The 20,125-nt window shown below is 38.0% G+C and overlaps 1 protein-coding gene and 1 long non-coding RNA gene across 4 annotated transcripts in view; one reads left to right on the forward strand and one right to left on the reverse strand.

Moving 5' to 3' along the window:
• The window catches only part of C2cd6 (C2 calcium dependent domain containing 6), a 96,962-nt gene that overhangs the window by 14,647 nt on the left and 62,190 nt on the right, over positions 1-20,125 (reverse strand). Inside the window, exons 14-17 of the mRNA XM_021159194.2 lie at positions 13,170-13,206; positions 9,038-9,099; positions 3,337-3,399; positions 753-827 (exon numbers count right to left, since the gene is read on the reverse strand). Of these exons, the coding sequence (XP_021014853.2) occupies positions 753-827; positions 3,337-3,399; positions 9,038-9,099; positions 13,170-13,206 (237 nt within the window). The remainder of the gene's footprint in view (positions 1-752; positions 828-3,336; positions 3,400-9,037; positions 9,100-13,169; positions 13,207-20,125) is intronic.
• The window catches only part of LOC110292061, a 19,228-nt gene continuing 4,197 nt past the window's right edge, over positions 5,095-20,125 (forward strand). For all 3 annotated transcript variants that reach the window (XR_002377642.2, XR_002377641.2, XR_002377643.2), the window contains exons 1-2: positions 5,095-5,168; positions 14,751-15,173. This is a non-coding gene — a long non-coding RNA (uncharacterized LOC110292061). The remainder of the gene's footprint in view (positions 5,169-14,750; positions 15,174-20,125) is intronic.

Genomic DNA, 20,125 nt, shown 5'->3' on the forward strand with positions numbered 1-20,125 from the left:
TGGGTGGGTAGGGAAGTGGGGGGCGCTATGGGGGACTTTTGGGATAGTATTGGAAATGTAATTGAGGAAAATATGTAATAAAAATATTAAAAAAAAATATTTAGTTTTCTTTTTTATTTGTATGTGGTTGCCTGCAGAGGGCAGAAGAGGGCTTAGATCAAACCAGGTAGTTGGGAAGCAGCAAATGTGAGTCCCCAGAACCACACTCAGGTCCTCTGAGAGAACAGCAAGGACTCTTCACCACTGAGCTGGAGCGATAGCTCAGCTGTTAAAGGCTTCATCTCCTAAAATCTTTTTCTAGATGCCTCTTGTTTCATATCTTTGTGCAACTTCTACATTGTCAGATTGGAAAAAATGCAAAATCTGAAATAATCAGTCTAATATTTCACTTCAACTCACTTCAAAATGCAAGTTAGTGGTTATAATTTATTACAATTGCTTTTCAAATGCTAATAGATACTCAGGTGAAATATTAAGAATCTCCTGGGGTTTTCATTTGTTTGTTTTGTTTTTATTTTTCAGAAACACATATTCCAAGATTTAATTTTCACATTGAAATTTATTAGGTCAAGTGAGTTTAGAAATAAATATATCTAAAGGTAGCCAGATATTTCTAATGAATAGTTCTGGTCTGGGAAATTCATGCTATCTATCTATCTATCTATCTATCTATCTATCTATCTATCTATCTATCTGGAGAAACCTAGTAATTGATTATAATTTTGGTACCAGACTAGGATAACAGGACTCACCTGATGTTTGGGTTTGAATTCTGTAGTTTCTGCTTTGCAAACTGGTATGGTGTAGTCTTTTTGTGCAAAAGCCACCTTGTAAAAGAGGAAGTTTTAATTTTAGATAACTTGTAATACAAAAATGTTTTCCAAGATCATTTTACTCTCAGTAGTAAAGATATAGAAGTTGTTTAAAGCTAAGTAAGAATTCTGTCTCATACTTAAATTGCTTTTGAGATTATCAAATATCCAGTGACCTTCTTTATGTGGCTTAAGTTTGTTTGTCAGATATAGCTACTCCTATTTGCTTTTACATTCCATTTGCTTGGAATGGCACTTTCCATCTCAGCCTTTGCTCTCTCAATCTGCATATGTCTTTGCAGCTGTGGTGAGTTTTCTGGCAGACAGCAGCAGCACTGAGATCTTGTTTCTCCTTCAGTCAACCACTCTGCATCTTTTAATTAGAGTTAAGACAGTTTACACCTTTAGATTTGTTAGTAAGCTGTCTGTGCTAACTCTTAAGCTCAGGTGGTGGGCATTTGCCTGACTTGTTAAATAGGTCAGACTGGTGCTCAGGACTGCACTGTGCTCTGACCACTGAGCCATTTTCCTAGCTCCCTCAGAATAGTTCTTATTAAATTTTTGAGAACCTATTATTTTGTCATTCATTAGCTTAGTTATTTCCAAACATTAAGCAACTACTGTAAACAAGGCCCCCTCCCCTAAGTTCTAGCGTGGGATAACATTTAAGCAGTAACCAACTTTAACATGCAGTATGTTCATTTGGCTTTGAGGACATCAGTGGATTTTATGGTGCTGGCTTTCAAAGGATATACTTTATTAAAAATTAGAAATTTTCCATTAACTATGAATTCTAAAGTTTAGGCATAGCTCATTGTAGGGACTCCATGCAATCATGACTCCATGTTGGCTCTCATGTAAAGGCATTCTCTCTTCACTGGGTAGGAAAACAACTACCACTAACTACTGATATGAAAGGAGAAGGCTTTTAAACATTCTTTTTTTTTTTGGTTGGGAGCCAAGCCTTTAATGGCTGAGCCATCTCTCCAGTTCTTTAAACAGGCTTATATAGATTACATGCTACCAGTTTTTTCTGGTGACAACATAAAGAAAGGCTCACAGATTGCTTAATCACTAGAATGCACAACCCACTGGGGTTGTGGTAGTATGCTAACTACATGGATGGTTTTATTAAATAACACTGGGACAATGATAATCTTTTGTTATATAGAAAAATACAGATTGTTTGAAAGATATACATGAGCTGGTTATACAGCTATGTTGGTAGAGCACTTTCTTAGCATGTGTGAAGACCTAGGTTCAAACCCAAACACCACACACACACACACGAAAAAAGAGGTAAAGATAAAAAATAATAAAATAGAAAATCTGGAATACTGATGTCATCTTGGGGAGAAGAAAAACCTTCTAAACAAGATATTAAAGCTAGATATAATCTAATAACCACAGAAGAAAAGCTACTAAATTTGACCACATTGACATTTAAATTAAAAATCAAACAGCATAAATAACAAAGCATTATATTTTAGAATATAAAAATATTTTCCCATGTAAGTGAATAGGTATTTAACCTTATTTGTAAACATGGACAGTTGTAAACAGTCAGATAAATAGCAACACAAGGGCAGCACACATGTGAAAACTGTTCACTCTCATTAATAACCAAAAGTGAAATGCAAGTATTGGTGCAATATCATTGTTATTCATCAAATGAAGAAAAACTAAAATGTGGACGATGGGTGGATGGATATTTGACTATCTATGCATGTTAGTACATCTGGCTTAAATGGTAACCTTGCAGTGTCCACTGACATTAAATATACTCATAGTCTCTGATGTACTATTCCTACTCTTTCTTTTGTGTGAAAAGCTTGCTCATACAGGGAATAAAAGGGTGTTTACATTAAAAAATGCCTGTAATGTTTCAAGTCTGTTGACGTTTCTTGAAATAAGTGATGGCACACAGCATAAATTACTCCAAGTTTTATGACCATGAAAATGGAAGAATATGGATATGAGTCTAGGTATTTCTGCCAAGCTCCTGGTGGTTACTTGCACCAAAACCTGCACAAGATTCGACCTCACAAGATTCGATCTATTGACATTCCTGGCTAGAGCTAAGATAGAGGAATGCATAAGAGAACCTTGCCCAGATGACATGTCAGTGACTGTAGTGTGGCCTTTACCATGGGTGCCATGAGCAGTTGTATCTCTTTCAAGCTATCAGAGGTTTTCAAAATTCTTAAATGTAAATAGTATACTAAGAGGAGTTAAACAGCTAAAACTCAGAGATCCACAGTTAATGGAGTAGTTTTAGAGTCTGAAAAGAATTGTTTTCCACGGAGAAAAAAGAATCAGTGGGATTCCATCTCTAGTGGTGCCTTAGCAGGAGGCATAAGACACTTCTCGCAGAAGTGGACTGGGGCCATGGCTGGGTCAGCTGCAATGCATTCTCTAGCTTTACTTGAAGGAGCTGTTATCTTGTTGACAAGAGTTGTACCTGCATAGTTTCCCACGACCCTTGGTTTCCTAAAGACCCTTCCCAGTTGCTTTCCAGCCTTACCTTTCGGAGACTACAGGCAACGTCAGTAGGATGTCTTTCCCAAGATTTCCTTAACTCGATGGGCTGCATTCAAGAAAGGTTTCAGAAGATCAAGTTACAGTCTATTTAAACCATACATGGGACAACTGTGGCTCTGCAGGCCATGAAGAGACATTTAGCACTTTTTTCTACTTAAAAGGGAAATGGAGAGGACAATATGTGCATATTTATTCATACTTAGATTGCATTTGTGATCAAAATGTAAGTCTACCACCATTTAAAGACCATTTAAGCTAGACGATGAAAGACCAAAGGGCTAATAATAAGACTGACACATGACCATCATTTTCTTGGTGACTTTCCTGCCTTTCTTCTTGTTGTTACTTGTTTGTTTTTGAGTATGTTACAGATATTCAGTGATGAGAAACTCCCGGGATTTTGTAACTTGAACTCCCAGGACTTCACTTTTAAAATTGTAGAGTTCTTCTTTTCATACTGAACACACTTTATGTAATGATTGTATATGCCAGCCCCTCATATTGCTTTATATGAATTATATGAGAATTACACAATCAGCATGAATCATTTGACAGTCTAAGACTTTATGGATTTAAACATATGCCTAAATATTCATTCTTTACTTTGAAAGTAAAATACACTATGTCTTCATTTTGAAGATGCTGAATATAAAACTCTCTTTAAAAATATTGGACCTATCAACATCTGTTATGGATGTGGGGAGACACCCATGAGGCCCCACTCCAGAGGAGACAGGCAGGTAATTGTCTGGGAAGAGACATTTTCTTCAACAGTGTAGTGACTGGTAAGGTACCTATACTCCTGTAATAGCCTCTCACAGGTTCCTGTAAGGAATTGCAATGAGGGGTTGGGGATTTAGCTCTGTGGTAGAGCGCTTGCCTAGCAAGCACAAGGCCCTGGGTTAGGTCCTCAGCTCTGGAAAAAAAAAAAAAAAAAAAAAAAAAAAAAAAAAAAAAAAAAAAAAAAAAAGGTAACAGGAACTGCAATGAAACTCCTAGGCCACCAAAAAGTATTTGCAGACATGAGCATATAAGGGGGACTAGTAGGAAGAGCAAGGGGTCAGCAGGAGGAGAACAAGGGGTGACAGTGGATATGATCAGAACACCTTACAGATGACTAGGAATAGAATGGATCCCATCTCTGTGTATACTTAATATATGCTAATAAATATTTTTTATTCTAAGTTGCTTTGTTTATAATATACTATACTACACCACACAATACCAATTTCTCTTGTCATTAGCAAATACTCTGTTGAGCAAAATTAATTCCCATTTCTCCGAACCTTTCATGCATCCTGACTATTGGAGAAGGCTTTAGGACCAGTCAATGCCAGTGTTAAAATGGAAGTTAGTTAGCCATATTGTCAACATTTTAATTTATGAAGGGCTCAAAAACCATGAAGGTGCTACTGAAAGATGGCCACCTGGATGAGCTGGGCGTGCAAAGGGGTGCAGTCAGTCCTTCCCAGTTCAGATTTGTACTCCAGGCGATGGTCTCAAAATAGAACATTTCTTTTAACACACCGTCCACCTTGGTTCATAAAAAAACTCCTTTTTCAACTTCAAATTACTCCAAAGCTTATTTTCCCATAGAATTCTGAGGATTTTGTAACTTGCTTATGAAGTTTAGCTGTTTAGGAATTTGTTCTAGAATTCTGAAATGTCTTCAAGTTATAAAGCTGTTGCCCTGGTGATAGATTCTTTCAAACTTCTAAATCTGACATAGCTAGTCTGCCTTATAAGCTATTCTTTACATTTCTCTTGGTTTTATGTGTGTGTATAGATTTATCATCCTTAAGAAAGACATTTAAGGTAAGTTTTCTTTTACTTAAAAAATGCTGAAGAGTGTTATGAAAATGGAATCATAGACCTTATAATAGTTGATAGTAGTCTATTTTACTTAGTGTAATTCTCAAAAATAATCAAAAATTTTAACTTTATGTGTCAATAATTTATTCCTTTTCCTGATTATTGTTCCATGGTTTGTTTATGAATTGGTGACATCTGATTGTTTCCAACTTCCAGTGGTAAATAAGGCTGCCGAGAACAGTTTTCAGGCTTTTCTTCATAACATATAAATCTTAATTTCTCTAGGAATTCAACTACTGGCAGGAAAGATCGAGTTTCCGACTTTTTTTTTTTTAAAAGAAACTATTAATCTGTTTTAGGAGTGACTTCATTCTATTTTAAACTTTAGATGAGACTTGGTCCATGATTCATTTTAATTTCTGTCTGTGAATGTCCAGTTGCTGCAAACACAGTTGTTGGAAAGGCATCATTATTAGTCATTTCATCGTACCTGTGGGGCTGTTGTTGGCTTGTTTTGTCCTGAAGATTTTATTTATTCTATATATTCATTTTACTTTTTGAGAGTTTGCTCTCAGGCTTTATGTGTACCATGTGTGTGATTGGTGCTTACAGAGGTCAGAAGAAGGTGTGGGATTTCTTCTGCTAACCTTCTGGAGTAGACTGCAATGTGGGTACTGGGAATTGAACTCAGGACCTCTGTAAGATTGACAGGTTCTCTTAACCTCTAAGGTATCTCGCCAGCCCCATGAGTATGTTTATTACCTCCCACTGCTCCATGTACCTGTTGTTCCTCCAAAATCACACTCAGTCCTCTATTCAAAATAATGACTCCTGTGTTGTTTCTTGTAAAGATTATTTTAAATAATCTGTGTCTTTCTACCGACATATTTTTGGAGTGATATTTTCTTTACAAATCTGCAGTTTAGACAGAATCTACATTGAATCTTTGGAGCAGCTAGGAGAGAACTAACAACTTGACTGTGTTGACCTTTCTAGCCAAGAGTCCAGTGGGTCTCTATTTATTTAGGTGTCAGTGTTCTTCACCATCAATCGTCATTTTTACTATATGTTGTACATGTTTTGTTACATTTATAACTATTCTATGTTATTGTTACATTGTTATTTCTTGGGATTTTTATTGTTAACATATAGAACTACTACTAATTTTTTCACAACTGAAAAACTATACACACACACACACAGTGTGTCATCTGAAAATGCAATTTATTTCCTCCTTTCTGTTCTGAGTGACTTTTGTGTCCTTATTTCTGATCTTTAAACAGTCTTTCACTATTTGGTATAATATAGTTTATGAGCTTTTTTAGAAAGTTAATTTTTATTACAACTTTGTTCAGAGTTTTATATAATGGCTAGGTGTTAAAATTTCTGAGAAGCTTTTTGCTCCATTCATCCTTCTGCATTAGTTCATTCCTATAATCGGTTGATACACGTTTTTTTAGTACTCATAAGACTATTCAGTGGTCTACTTTATGTGGCTGAGAGGGAGCTTGTGCCCATTCTGTGCTATGACATTGACTGCTACAGTTATTAACCATACCTTTTTGGTCACTAACTAACCACGTACATGGCAGTGGGCTTAAGATTATATTTCCTAATGATGCCATAGTTTTTATAAGTATACTCTGTGGGTCTTTTTAACAATAAAACTGCATTTTCCAGAATGTATATCCATCATTAAATGGGATGTAACTGAATATCTAACTCCTCAAGGTGAGCAGGCAGATGTAACCATATACTCTCTAGGATCAAATCCCCAAATCCCTATGCAGTTTATTTAAAGTCAGCTTCAGTATCCTCACCTGCAATTAAAAAGAGTAGAAATTCTGACTTTGTGAGCATCAAAATAAAATAGTTCTCATTAACAGCTTAAAAATGGTGCCCATTATAGCATAATCTCATTAAGTGCTAGTTTCTGGGGCCTGCTGAACAGTAAGTATTCCCATATGTGTATCATGAACTGAATCAACTTAATCACAGCTAATAGTGAGAAGACTGGTGCCTGAATCCACATCTTCACATTGGAATCTTGGGCTCCTGTAACAACATGATGCTATATAGAAACCATGCCCTTCCAGGCAGATTATAGAGTCAGGTGGAATTTCTGTGCTATTTTAGATGCAAGAGTTAGTATGAAGATGTAAACACCAAACATTAAAATTTCTAGGACATCTTTTAATGGCTTACAGGAACAACTGGTTGGAACATTAGAGTCAGCAATGTCCTAGAGAACTGAAGACTGCAGACTTTACAGTGATTGCTACATTCTGTTGCATGGGATCCAATAAATTCTCACATCAAACCTACTCTCTATGAAAGACAATAGTGAGAAATGCCTGTGCCCTGGATCCAGTATTAGTTAATCATTAAATGCTATAAGAAAAAGTGCTGATATTTCCTTAGGGCTTGGACGTTTTCCTCTGTGAGCATGGTTCTTCCCTTCTGAATGTAAAATCTGAGGTAGGCAAAACTTTTCTTTCTCATTGCCTTTCATCTAGATAGTTACTTCTTGCTTGATCCTTATTCCAAGCCACACAATTCCTATTCTATTTCTGAAATACTTGTTGCTGTTAGCTTGACATATGTATAAACAAGAGAAATACAAAAAGTGCACTTGAAATATAAATGGGCAATTAGGATAAGAAAATTATTGCAGGATATTTGATCATATTGAAGACCCTAAGATTGTGCTATTGTTTACTTAAAAAAAAAGTTTATAGTTGGGTATGGCTCAGCCCTTAGTACATACTTTTAATCCCAAACAATGAAGGTAAAGTTAGTTTGGAAAAGGAAGCAGCCATATTTGAAAGTGATGACTAATTGAGTGGCAGACAAAGAGACAAATCAGAGAAAGACTTGACAGAATAGGATCTGCCCAACTCTCACGAGAAGAGAAAGGAAAGGGAAGCTACTCAAGAGAGCAGTGGGGTGGGGCAGTCTTACCTGGACAGTTGTACAAAGAGAGAAAACAAGCCAGACACAGGTGAAGACAGAAGGAGCCAGAGAATGAGAAGGACCAGAAGATTAGAACAGATTGTCAGAGTTAGTTTGAGGTCAAGCAGAGCAAAAATTCAGAGTCTGAAAGAGAAGTCAGATTGAATCAGTCAACTTGAAGAGGAGTTTGAGCCAGAACAGCTGAGTTGACCAGCCAGCCAGAGTTCAGGAAGAACAAGAAAGGTTCTTGTTCAGCAGTAAGTCTCAGAGGCTGAAAACATTCTAGGCCTAGATAGGACTGTATGAAGGCTAGATGCTTCCAGGACATGTTGCCTAGGTTAGTAGCCAGAGGCAGGAAGACATTGAAGATGACAATCATTCAGGAGAATAAAACATACTATTACAGAAAATTGCCTTTTAACATTTTTTTTAGATTTATTTATTTAATTTATGCCTACATTATGTACATGCCCCACATTCCTACTTGATGTTCAGAGAGATCAGATGTTATCCCCTGAAACTAGAGATATAAGAGATAGCTGTAAGACACCAAGTGGGTGCTGGGAATCTAACTCTGATCCTCTGCAAGAGCAGGTAGTGTTTTTAATTTCTGAGCCATTTCTCAAGCTCTGGAAATGGCCTTTTAAAAAGATGCTCATATCACAAGAGATTGGCCTATACTTCAGCTTCCTAGTCTTTGTTTTACTAGCTATGTGGCTCACTTTTTAAAATAGCATTAAAAATGAATTGAACTGTAGGGCTTGCAAAAGTCAATGAGACATTTATATTGCTCTATAAATGTATAAGTATAACCCTAAAATTGACAATAAATGCATTCATGCATATTGTAGAATGGTGATAAATAATAACTAAATAATAGAAGTGACAATAGTTTTTAAAGGATATATCCATCTACTTACGGGTCTCCCTTTCTTATTTGTGTTTAAATCTTCAAAGGGTTTATCAGGCATTATTAACACATCTGAAAAAGAATGAAAAAAAAAAACCCAAAAGTCATATCAATTGTTTGGCACTTGTAACACTTGAGAAGGGAAGTGGGCTTTATAAGTACATCTCTTGGCCAGGAGTAAAAGCAGAGTGGCTAAAAGTTCAGGACCTGGACTTTACAAGTCCATTTAACTGGGCAAGTAACTTGCCTCTTCTGGCCTTGTTTTCCTGATCTGGCAAGGGACTGAGACCTTATCTGGAGGAAGGTTTTGTGATGTAATGTCTAAAACATCGAACACTGTGCCTGGTGCATAAGAAGCATGAAAGTAATGTGACTGTTATTGATACCTTACCATCATTAGTGCCCTCTTTACCCTGATCCCTGGATACACTGTGTAACTCTATGATTTTCAGTACTGCTGTTGGAATGTGTGTGCGCTCTGTACATTCCATGCACATAAAACATTAATTTAGGTTAGCGTAGATGTTTATGTTAAGTATTTCTGCTTCTAACTCTGGCTCTTGATGGCAGTTCAAAAATATTAATTAAAACTTAATTAAACATATCATTGTTATGCTCCTACCTTCTGTTGGGAAGGGGCTGCTAAATACTGTGTATTTCAAAGTTGTGCTTCATGGCTTGCTCAATAGGTAGCGTTTACACACCTTTGGAGCTGTGTCACTTTCTCTAACATTTGGGTAATTTTCCATTGCTACTTTGCAATCCATACCCAATTCTAGGGAGACAATTTATGTTCTAGATACCTATCATGAATAATACATATTTTCTTAATAATTCAATTTGTGACACTAGAGAAGCATCTTCTTCAGAAACCAAGAAAATTATAAGGTGGAGAGCATAATGACCATGCATTTCAATGAATTATTCTGCTGTCTGACTGTTTATGCACAAATACCAGGACTCAGACGTTGTCAGTGAAAGGTACTCAAAAGTAATCGAACTAGCCTGGCATAGTGGAGCACTCCTTTAATCCCAGCACAAGAGGCAGAGGCAGGCGGAACTCTGTGAGTTCAAGGTCAGCTTGTTTGCATAATGAGTACCAGGACTGCCAGGGCTATGTTGAGAGACCCTGTCTCAAAAAAAAAAAAAAAAAAATTGGTGTAGCTCCATGCTAATTTATATACTGATTATAATAACTGAAGGAAATTGACAGGGGTACCCTGTGAATGTTACTAAATAAACTCTTTAATACACTATAAATATGCCATGTATAGTATATAATTTATTATGCTAATTATAGAAGAATGGTATGTATAAAAATTGAATTGAAATATAATTTGCTATACCTATATTGCAAGGTATAGCAAAACCACTTTTTTGTTGTTTTTGAGACAGGGTTTTCTATCTCTGAAGCCTTGGCTGTCCTGGAACTTGCAATGTAGACCATGCTGGCTTGGAACTCACTACGTAGACCAGAGTGGTCTAGAAATTAAAGAGATCTTCATGCCTCTGCCTCCTGAGTACTGGAATTAAAGCTCTGTACCACTATGCCCGGAATAGCCACTTTATTTTTATTTTTAATTTTTTTTTGAGACAAGCTCTTATGTAGGCCAAGACTGTCCTCCAATTGGTTTCATAGCTAGTGACAATCTTAAACTGATTTTCCTGCCTTACCACACCCAGCTATTAAAACCACTTTTAGTACATAATTAGAAATCCTATTTAAGTAGGGTGTTGTTGTTGTTGTTGTTGTTTGGAGATGAGTTTTTAATGTAGTCCAGGTGGGCCTCGAACTTGCCATGTAATAAAACTGACCTTTTGATTCTCTACCTCCCAAGTGCTGTGAGTACAAGTGTGCTCACACTACACCTGTTTTATGCTGTGGGGAGGCCTGAACTCAGGGTTTCCTGCATGTGCAGTCAGCCTTCTACTAACTGACTACATCCCCAGCCTCAGTGACCTCACCTGTAACATACAAGTGTTAGCTTCACAGGGTTTATTGGATAAGACAGATATGTGAAGTGTTTACAGAGTTCTGGAGACAGACTAAGTCAGTTTAAAGCAACAGAAAAAATAGTAGTTGTAGCATATAGCTCCATGCTTTGTTTATTTGAGGCAGAATTTCACTAGCTAGCCTGAAACTCACTATGTAACTAAACTTGGACTCATAATTCTCTTAACTGCCACCAAACTGGGATTATAGGCTTATGTCTCTGTCTTTAACCCACTCTTTCACTTTAAAAATGGGAAAATTGAGGGGATAGGGATGTAGCTCAGTGATAGGGCACTGGCTTAGCCCTGGGTCTGCTCTCCAGATCCGGGGAAATTTGAAGACTTTACAAAATGGTGACTTAAGATCACAGGCACAGTGGCAAAGCTGAGATAGAACCTCGTTTATAACCTCGCTTTATACAAAAGAATAACTTCCCATTCTGACATAGTTAAAGATAATGGAATATGAAGTCTGTTTTCTCCAGTTTGCCTCAAAAGTTCTTCTATGATTAGGAGAATCCAAAATAGAGGGTTTCGAGGTATCCATCGGTTTTGTGCTACTAAAACAGAATGCCCAAGGCTGGGAAAAATTATAGGGAGCAGAAATGTATTTCTCAGTTTTAGACGCTGAGAATTCCAAAATCAGAGAGCCAGGGTCTGGCGAGGGTCTTCTTTTATTACTTCACAGCAGAAAGCAGAAGGACAAGACAGGAACTGGAGATTCAAAAGGTGCCAAGCTCCCTCTATTACAACACAGCCACGCCTGCAAGAACAAGCCACTCCTGGATAAAGCCTAGTATTAAATCATTCACCCTATTCTCGTGGCAGAATACTCTCTCATTAGGGCCCATCTCCCGGCACTTCTGTCTTGTTAATAATGTTTCCAACACATGCTTTCTGTGAAACACATTAAACCCATAATGCCCTGCTTCTGGCCCTCAAGTGTGAGGCATTTCACATGAAGAAGAAAACATTCTATCCAGTGCCCCCAGAGTGTTAACTTCTTTTGGCCAGCAATCCAAAAGTCTAAAGTCCAAGGTCTTGTCTAATTCAGACTTGGGTGAGACTTAAGATATAATTCATTCTGTGGCAGATTTCCCTCCAGCTGTAAGCCTGGAAACAAGTTACCTGCTTCTAAAATAAGAAGTCTTATTAAATTAAACAACACTATAATTGTGCTGTAGCTGGGCTGGTGGTCCCAGGTGCTATAAGAAGGCAGCGTGAGCAAGCCATGTGGAGCAGCGTGAGCAAGCCATGTGGAGCATGCCAGTGACCAGCACTCCACTGTGGCATCTGCTACAGTTCCTGCCCTGACTTCCTTGGATGATGAAGTACAAACCAGAAAATGAATTAAACCCTTTCCTTCCCAGGTTTCTTATAGTTCATGATGTTTTATCACAGCGATAGAAACCCTAACTTGACAATTTGTTGATCACATTTTTGATTTGATTCTGTTCTTCATAAGCCCTTCAATGAAGGCTATTCTTTGCCCCTTACAAACATATAAAAGAAATAGTTACTTGCTCATCTTCTCTCTGCAGCATACTCTACAGTTATCTTGTTATTTGTAACTTCATTTTTATTAATTCCTGTTGTCTCTTCTGAAGGAATACATAGTCACTGCACAAACTCTGACTGTCCAGGTACCACTCTGACATACACTGTGTTGACTATCTTGATTCCTTGGGTACACAATTCCTCGGGGAGCCTCTGTCACTCTGACTCGCCAGTATCCTATGCTCTTAGTTTTCTGTGTTTATGCTGGATTACTTGACAAATATTGTTATTATGATAAATAATATTGTTATTATGATACCACTGAGGAAAGAAGCTCCCTGAAGTTGGGAACTGTGTTCATGGGACGATGGATCCAGCAGACAAGCACATTGGAAACAAATAGATGTAATATGCTATTCCCTAGTTATATCCAAACATATGTTGAATGAAAAATATCTGCGCTCCCACTTTTAAGCTCGTTCATATTTTGTTTTGATCTGCTACTGGGAGGCTGTGTTTTTATAATAAGAGGAAAATAGTATAATTTATATCTTGAAGGAAATTGTGATAATCATTATTTTATGAGAATTAGTGTTCCGAACTTCAATGGCTCAATATTTGAAAAATATAATAATTTATAAATAATAGCTTACCTGAAAAATGTGGTGATTTTTCCATTTTACGCCTATTCTAAAATAAAAATGAATGGAGAAAGTGGATAGAAAAACAATTAAATATCAATAAAATATTTAAAACAGCATTACTGATGGTAATACATGAAATTGTTAACATTTGGCTGTATATTATATTAACATAATTTAGCCAGTGCAATTAAGGGTTGTACCACACATGCAGGGCCAAAGCATTGTGTAATTAGGCTACTAAGAAGCAAAAGCTTAGTATTAAAAGAAAATAAATGATATTACATATATTATTACATAGTTTTATTTTTCCAAGTCTCAGGAAACAAAAAAAATTTAAAGAATAAATAGAGACAAACTAAATAGAAAATAAAAGTGTATATCAGAAAGATGCTTAAAGAATTGGTCCCTCCACTAGAATGAAACAGTCAAACCCTGATGTAGTAAGTATTTTAGAATGCTAGACTATAACCCAAACCTTGCAGCAAAGGACTGCTGAGAGAGGGAGGAATGTTTTTAAAGGCAAGTTTGATATTTCACAACATATTGACTACAAAACTAATTCAAAATAGGAACAGCCTTTGCAAAACTACTTTCAATCAGTCAGTAAACATCTTTCAACAGTTAACAACAGCAGCAACCCTTGAGGGAGAAGTGATTCCTATAGTTTAACACGTTATATTTAAATGATCCAATTTTTAACAAAAAGTTACAAGGTATGTATGGAAAATGGCCCACTCAAGAAAGAAAACGAGTAAACAGATAAAATAATAAATTACAAAAAATGTAAAATATATCCTACAAGAAAAAACAGAAACCTCCTCCTCCAAGGAAGGCCAGGTTTTTAACTTAGTAGGCATGCGTTTTAGAGAAACTTTTCTAAAGATGCCCAGAAATCTAAAAAGAACCGGAGACTCCGAGAAGACAGAGTAGAGATACCTACCACCTCCCAGGAAAACCTGGTGGCTAAGAACCCATAGTCATCTCAGAAGAAGCAAAGACTGAACAGTATTATGCCACCTTTATTCTTATTTTCCTATTTTTAGTCTGTGTGCCAGCTTGACTCTGGTTTTATTGAGTCCTCTCTTGCTACTTCTTATGCCTTCATTACATAGGCTTTTCCTCTCATTCGCAGCTGGCTTTGCCTTTTCCTTTACCCCACCTCATTCTCTTTAAAATAAAAATATATATACATTTTTAAGTTTATGCATGTTTTGCCCACATGTTTATCTGTGCCCCGTGTTCAGGCATTTCCCACAGAGGCCAGAAGAAGGCATCCCTGAAACTTGAGTTACAGAAGGTTCTGAGCTGCTAGTTTAGATGCTGGGAATTAAACCTGGGTCTTCTAGAGGTACATCAAGTATTCTTACCTACTGGGCCATCTCTCCCGCTCTTCATTCTCTTTTATTTCTTAGTTATAAAAACCATTAACTTTAATACTCTTTACAGTCCTGGTTTATCCTATTAGCATTCATTCACAGCCACCCCTTTGGGAGAGTGTGAGTACCCAGTTGCTTTTTTACTGCAGTTTCACTATTTTTTCACTAATTGTTTCACTATTGCTGACTGCCTTCTCTCTTCTACACGCAACAGGAAGCACCAGTCCAACAGAGGACCTCCACTAAGAAAATACAACACAAAGCAACAACAACAAAGGCATAGGACAAAACAGACAGACATATCCATTGCAGCAGATGTATGAGTTATAGTGTAGAAAAACACACAAAAAGAAGGCGCATAGCATCCCAGTAGCTGCAACCAATGATCACTGTTGAAACACTGAACAAGCAATTTTTTTAAAAATCAATTTTTAAAAATGACCAATTACTTCAAAAGAGATTTAAACGGATGAATGAAATATTATCACCCAAGGATGAAGATGGCCCTGGTTTTGACAGCTTGGAGCCCAAGACCAGTGGTAGAATAGCCCCTGAAACGACTTACCTGTTATTCACTGAGGATGAGCCCAAGATCTGAAGTTCCACTTCAGTTGTACTTGATACCCACAGTTGCATCGTAAGTCACGGTTATTGATATTTAGAGAGTCTTGAATATAAGAAGACAGCCTCTGTCTTTACTGATCACCCTGCTGTGGTTGCTTCCCATATTCCCAGTGCATTTGGGAGACACTTGCCACTTAAAACATTAGTTATCTCAGGAATTATTATCTGGGGAGTCTTGGGAGGATCAGAGAGCCTGTCTAACCCATAGACAGCAGAACTAAATGTGTGAGCAGAGGCCCCTGGTATACAACGGAAATCTATCAAAGGGAAGACAGTATCTGGTGTCTGGTGACAGCAGCTACTTGTCCAGTATAAATTCAACAATAACATAAACTATAGAAAAGACGTGAATAGAGCCCAGAAGTTCAGCTGAGACCCAGCCAACCAGCATCTGTAGAATTGGCAATCTCCAAGTTTTGAGAACACAGAAAACTATTCTAATACACATCCTTTTTCCTCTGACTTCTTGTTGTTATTGTTGTTGCTTATTTGTTTTTTGAAACTTGTCTAACTGTGTAGCTTTGGCTGGCCTGGTAGTCACTGTGAGGCTCAGGCTGTCCTTGAACTTGGGAGAGATCTGTCTGCCTTTGCTCCAGGTGCTAGCATTAAAGGTTGCACCACCATTCCTGGCCTTTCTCTGACTCCTTTGATCCCTCCCACTTTTCTTCTTTTACTGCATTTCTGGCCATATTTCACTTGTAGCTCTTTTTTTTTTTCAGTTTTTGTTTCTTGCCTAGTGTTTCCTCTCTCACTCTACATTTAATAGTATTTTTATTTTATCTTATTATTTTATTCCTGTCTTATATTTACCTAATTTTGCTTTTGAACTTATTGGAAAACATTTTCTTTCTAAATTCTTTTTGAATCCTTTGCTGTCCCCCTCCATATTATTATCCTCCACCTTTCTCATTTTCTTTCATCTTCCTTCTCTTCTTCTCTCTTACCCTATCTCCTCCTTTTATCTCATTTATTTACTATTTCTATACTTATTGTAAATAGTTTTGAACCTGATATCGACATCTATAGTAGTTTGCCATTTTCAGTCCTGTGGTCACAAGTGCTGTATGAGCAGCTTTGATTGATCTCAGGCTAAGTGCATTTCTGTATCTTGAATGGTTTCACACTGTTGCTGTTACATCCATCCATTTTCTCCACAGTAACTTACAGCAGTGCTGATTGCCAGTTACACAGGTGCTGGTTGCCTGGGGTACAGCTGAACTTCAGAACTCTACTCATGAGAAGGCTGCTTAATAAAAAGATGCCTAAGTAAAACCAGAAAAGATATCTAAACCAACAGGTACACAAATTGTAACACAGAAACAGACATTAAAATATGAAAAAGTAAGACAATATATGCTTCCAAAAGGTCAGAACTCAGCAACTAATGAACTAAAAGAAATACTTAAATATGCAAATTTCAAGTTAAGATTTCAAAGTTTGCTGGTAAAATTCGATCAACAATCTTTCTGAAAGCAGACACATGCAAACAGATGATACAACACAGCACTTGGAGAGCAAAGGAGCAAAGTAGAGAAAGTGGGTGAGAAAGTCAGATTATGTGTGAAAAGAATCAAAAACATGAAAGAAAAATTTGACCAGGAAACTGAAACTGTGGGGGACAAAATGATGGAGATGAAAAACTCACTTAAATTTAAAATACAGTGGAAAGCATCCCCACTAGACCAAACCGAAGAATGTCGGGGACAGAGGACAAGACTGGTGAAATACTACATTCAGATATCAAAAGGGGGGAATCTGTGAGCACAACCTAAATGTCCAACAACCCTGGGATCCAACTAAGAGAGCAAACTCAAGAATCTACAGAATAAATAAGGATAAAAACAAAAAGCCACAACAAGGACAGAGAAGCTGCTCAATGACATCATAACAGAAAATTTCAAAAATCTAAGGGAGAAATATGCATCCAAACACAGGAGCCATTTAGAGTCACTAGATATGACTGAGAAGAACCTTCCCTACAACACAGTGAAAATGTAAACTACATGAAGCATGAAAATAATATTACAAGCTGAAGGGGAAACCATCAATGCCTAAAGAATAAACTCATCAGAGAAATAAAGTAGAAATAGCAAAGAATCATGTTCAACATAGTAACCTGGGAAACTGAGGAGAAAGCAAAGACCAAACCATCCAAACCAGAAGACAAAGCAGAACAACCACCAACAAGAGGAGACACTAAGAAACAGCCTTCAATTATGACCATATGTGTGAACAACTTGAAGTCACCAATACAGAGTCTCGGGCTAGGTGATTGAGGTAAAAAAGTTAGATTCAACTATCAGCTGTTTCCAAGGGACACACCTCATCAGTAAAGACAGAGATTGGGAACCAGGTAATAGAAGTGGCTCCCTCCTGTCCTCCAGTGTCATTCCCTTGTCCCATCCCCAGCCCTGCAGCAGAAAACTTTCAAGGGGCCTCTGTCTTCCCACTCTACCTCCATTCCCTGGGAACTCAGTCAAACCTTGCTGTGGACCCAGCTTCCCTCTTTCCCATCCCTTTGTGTCAGCTGCTAACACTTCCCACCTGGGAACCCAGCTGCCACACCAGCCTGGGAAGCAGGTAGGCCATCTTTACTCTTCTTCCTGCCCAACATTGCAATTCCTGAATTCTCGTCCCCAGCCCTATAGCAAGCACACTCCTGCATGGGTCTGTTCTCTCTCTCTGCCTCCATTCCCTGGAGATTCTGCCTAACCTTGTGGTAGTCTCGCCTTTCCTCATTGCTGTGGACCCTCTCAGCATCCACTTCTAGTCCATCGCCTTTACTTTGCATAAGTCCCCACCCCATACCTAAAGACACTTTCTACCAGAGACTTCCACTGGCCACAATGCAGGAAAGATCCAAATAAGAGAATCGCACTATTTTTCCTGTCCTCCATTTCAGTCTCTCCATTCTCACTTTGAGCATAGTAAACAACCTGCTTACATGTGCCCTTCCTCCCACCTCAGCTTCATTCACTGAAGACTCCAACTCTTGTTTCAGACCCAGGGTCCCCGTTGCCCTTTCATCCCCATCTCTCCAGATTATTGTTTGCCTTATGATGACTTACTTCCCCTCTTACCACCGTGCCTCCAACTTCCTGTGGCTCCTGCCTCTGGATATGAACAAGAGCCCCTTAAGTCTTTCCTGAAGCCTCTCTCAGCCTTTCCCCTAGCCAGCTTTATTCCACCCTGTCACCATTGGCCTGCAGAAGCACTCCCTACCAGGCAACCCACAGCCTCTACACTTCCCTAAAATCTAGAGAGGGCAGCAGACACCAAAGAATGAACAAGATCATTGTCATTCAATGACAATGATCAGCTATTTCAAGACTCTAGAGTCACAATGATCCCAAACCCAGATGCCTAGACACCAGCACAAAAATACAACCATTAACAGTCAAAACAATGTCTTTACCAGAACACAGCAACCTCACTACAGCAGGCCTTGAGACATTCAACACGGCTGACACACAAGACACAGACTCTCTGATAACTAATATGAATATGTTCAAGAACTTTAAAAGTATATGAATAAATCCCATGATTAAGTCTGTAAAAACACAAACCATGGGATGGAATGATGAAAAGAGTTCCAGAAATGAAAACAGAAATAGAATTGCTAAAAGCCCAAACTGAGATTAAAAACTGGATGAAAAGGTGGGGAAGTCAAATAAAACCTCAGAGGTAGAGCCAGGCGTGGTGGTGCACGCCTTTAATCCTAGCACTTGGGAGGCAGAGGCAGGCAAATTTCTGAGTTTGAGCTAGCCTGGTCTACAAAGTGAGTTCCAGGACAGCCAGGGCTATACGGAGAACCCCTGTCTCGTAAAACCAAGAAAAACAACAACAACAACAAAAACAACAACAACAACAAAAAAACAAACTCAGAGGTAAATCTTCACATACAGATGTGAAGAGAGAACCTCAGGCATTGAAGACCAGGTAGATACCTCAGTCAAAGAAAATGTTAAAACAAAATTCAGGTACAAAACATCTCAGAAATATGGGAGAGACTATGAAAAGGCCAAATTTATGAAGAATAAGACTAGAGAGAGGAGGAGAAACCCAGGTCAAAGGCACTGAAAATATTTTCAACAAGACCAGAAGAAAACTTTCCTAACCTACAGAAGGAGGTGCTGATCAAGGCCCAGGAAGCATGCAGCACACCACATAGACTGGACCAGAAAAGCGGCTCCCCACAGCATACAATAATCAAACCACTGACTGCACACAGCAAAGAATATTAAAAGCTGCAAAGGAAAAAGTCCAAGTAACATATAAAGGCAGATCTACTAGAATAACACTTGGCTTCTCAGTGGAGACTCTAAAAGCTAGAAGGGCCAGTATGGATATGTTCTATAAACTCCACGAGGTCACAGATGCCAGCTCAGGCCACTATGCTCACCAAAACTATCACAATAGATGGAAAAAAAACATGACAAAACAATTTAAGTAGTATCTGTCTACAAATCCAGCTCTATAAAAGGCAGGAGAAGGAAAACTTTAATCTGCAGAGGTAACCTCACCCATGAAAACACAGGAATAAATAATTTCATTCAAGAAAGAGGGGAAATCCACACCACAATAATGAAATAAAAGGGATCAATATAAAGGATTCATTGATAACTCTTAACATTAACAGCCTCAATTCCCTAATGAAAAAAGACACAGACTAACAGATTGGATTAAAAACAAACAAACAAACAAAAACAAGATGCATCCTTCTGCCACACCCAAGAGCCACATGTTAACATTAAGAATAGCTATCAGGTCTGAGTGAAAGAACCCAGATGTCCCTCAACAGAGGAATGGATACAGAAATTATGGTACATTTACACAATGGAGTACTACTCAGCTATTAAAAAGAATGAATTGATGAAATTCCTAGCCAAATGGATGGACCTGGAGGGCATCATCTTGAGTGAGGTAACACAATCACAAAGGAACTCACACAATATGTATTCACTG

Source organism: Mus caroli, chromosome 1 (genome assembly GCF_900094665.2).
Source record: "Mus caroli chromosome 1, CAROLI_EIJ_v1.1, whole genome shotgun sequence".
NCBI classification, from domain to species: Eukaryota; Metazoa; Chordata; class Mammalia; order Rodentia; family Muridae; genus Mus; species Mus caroli.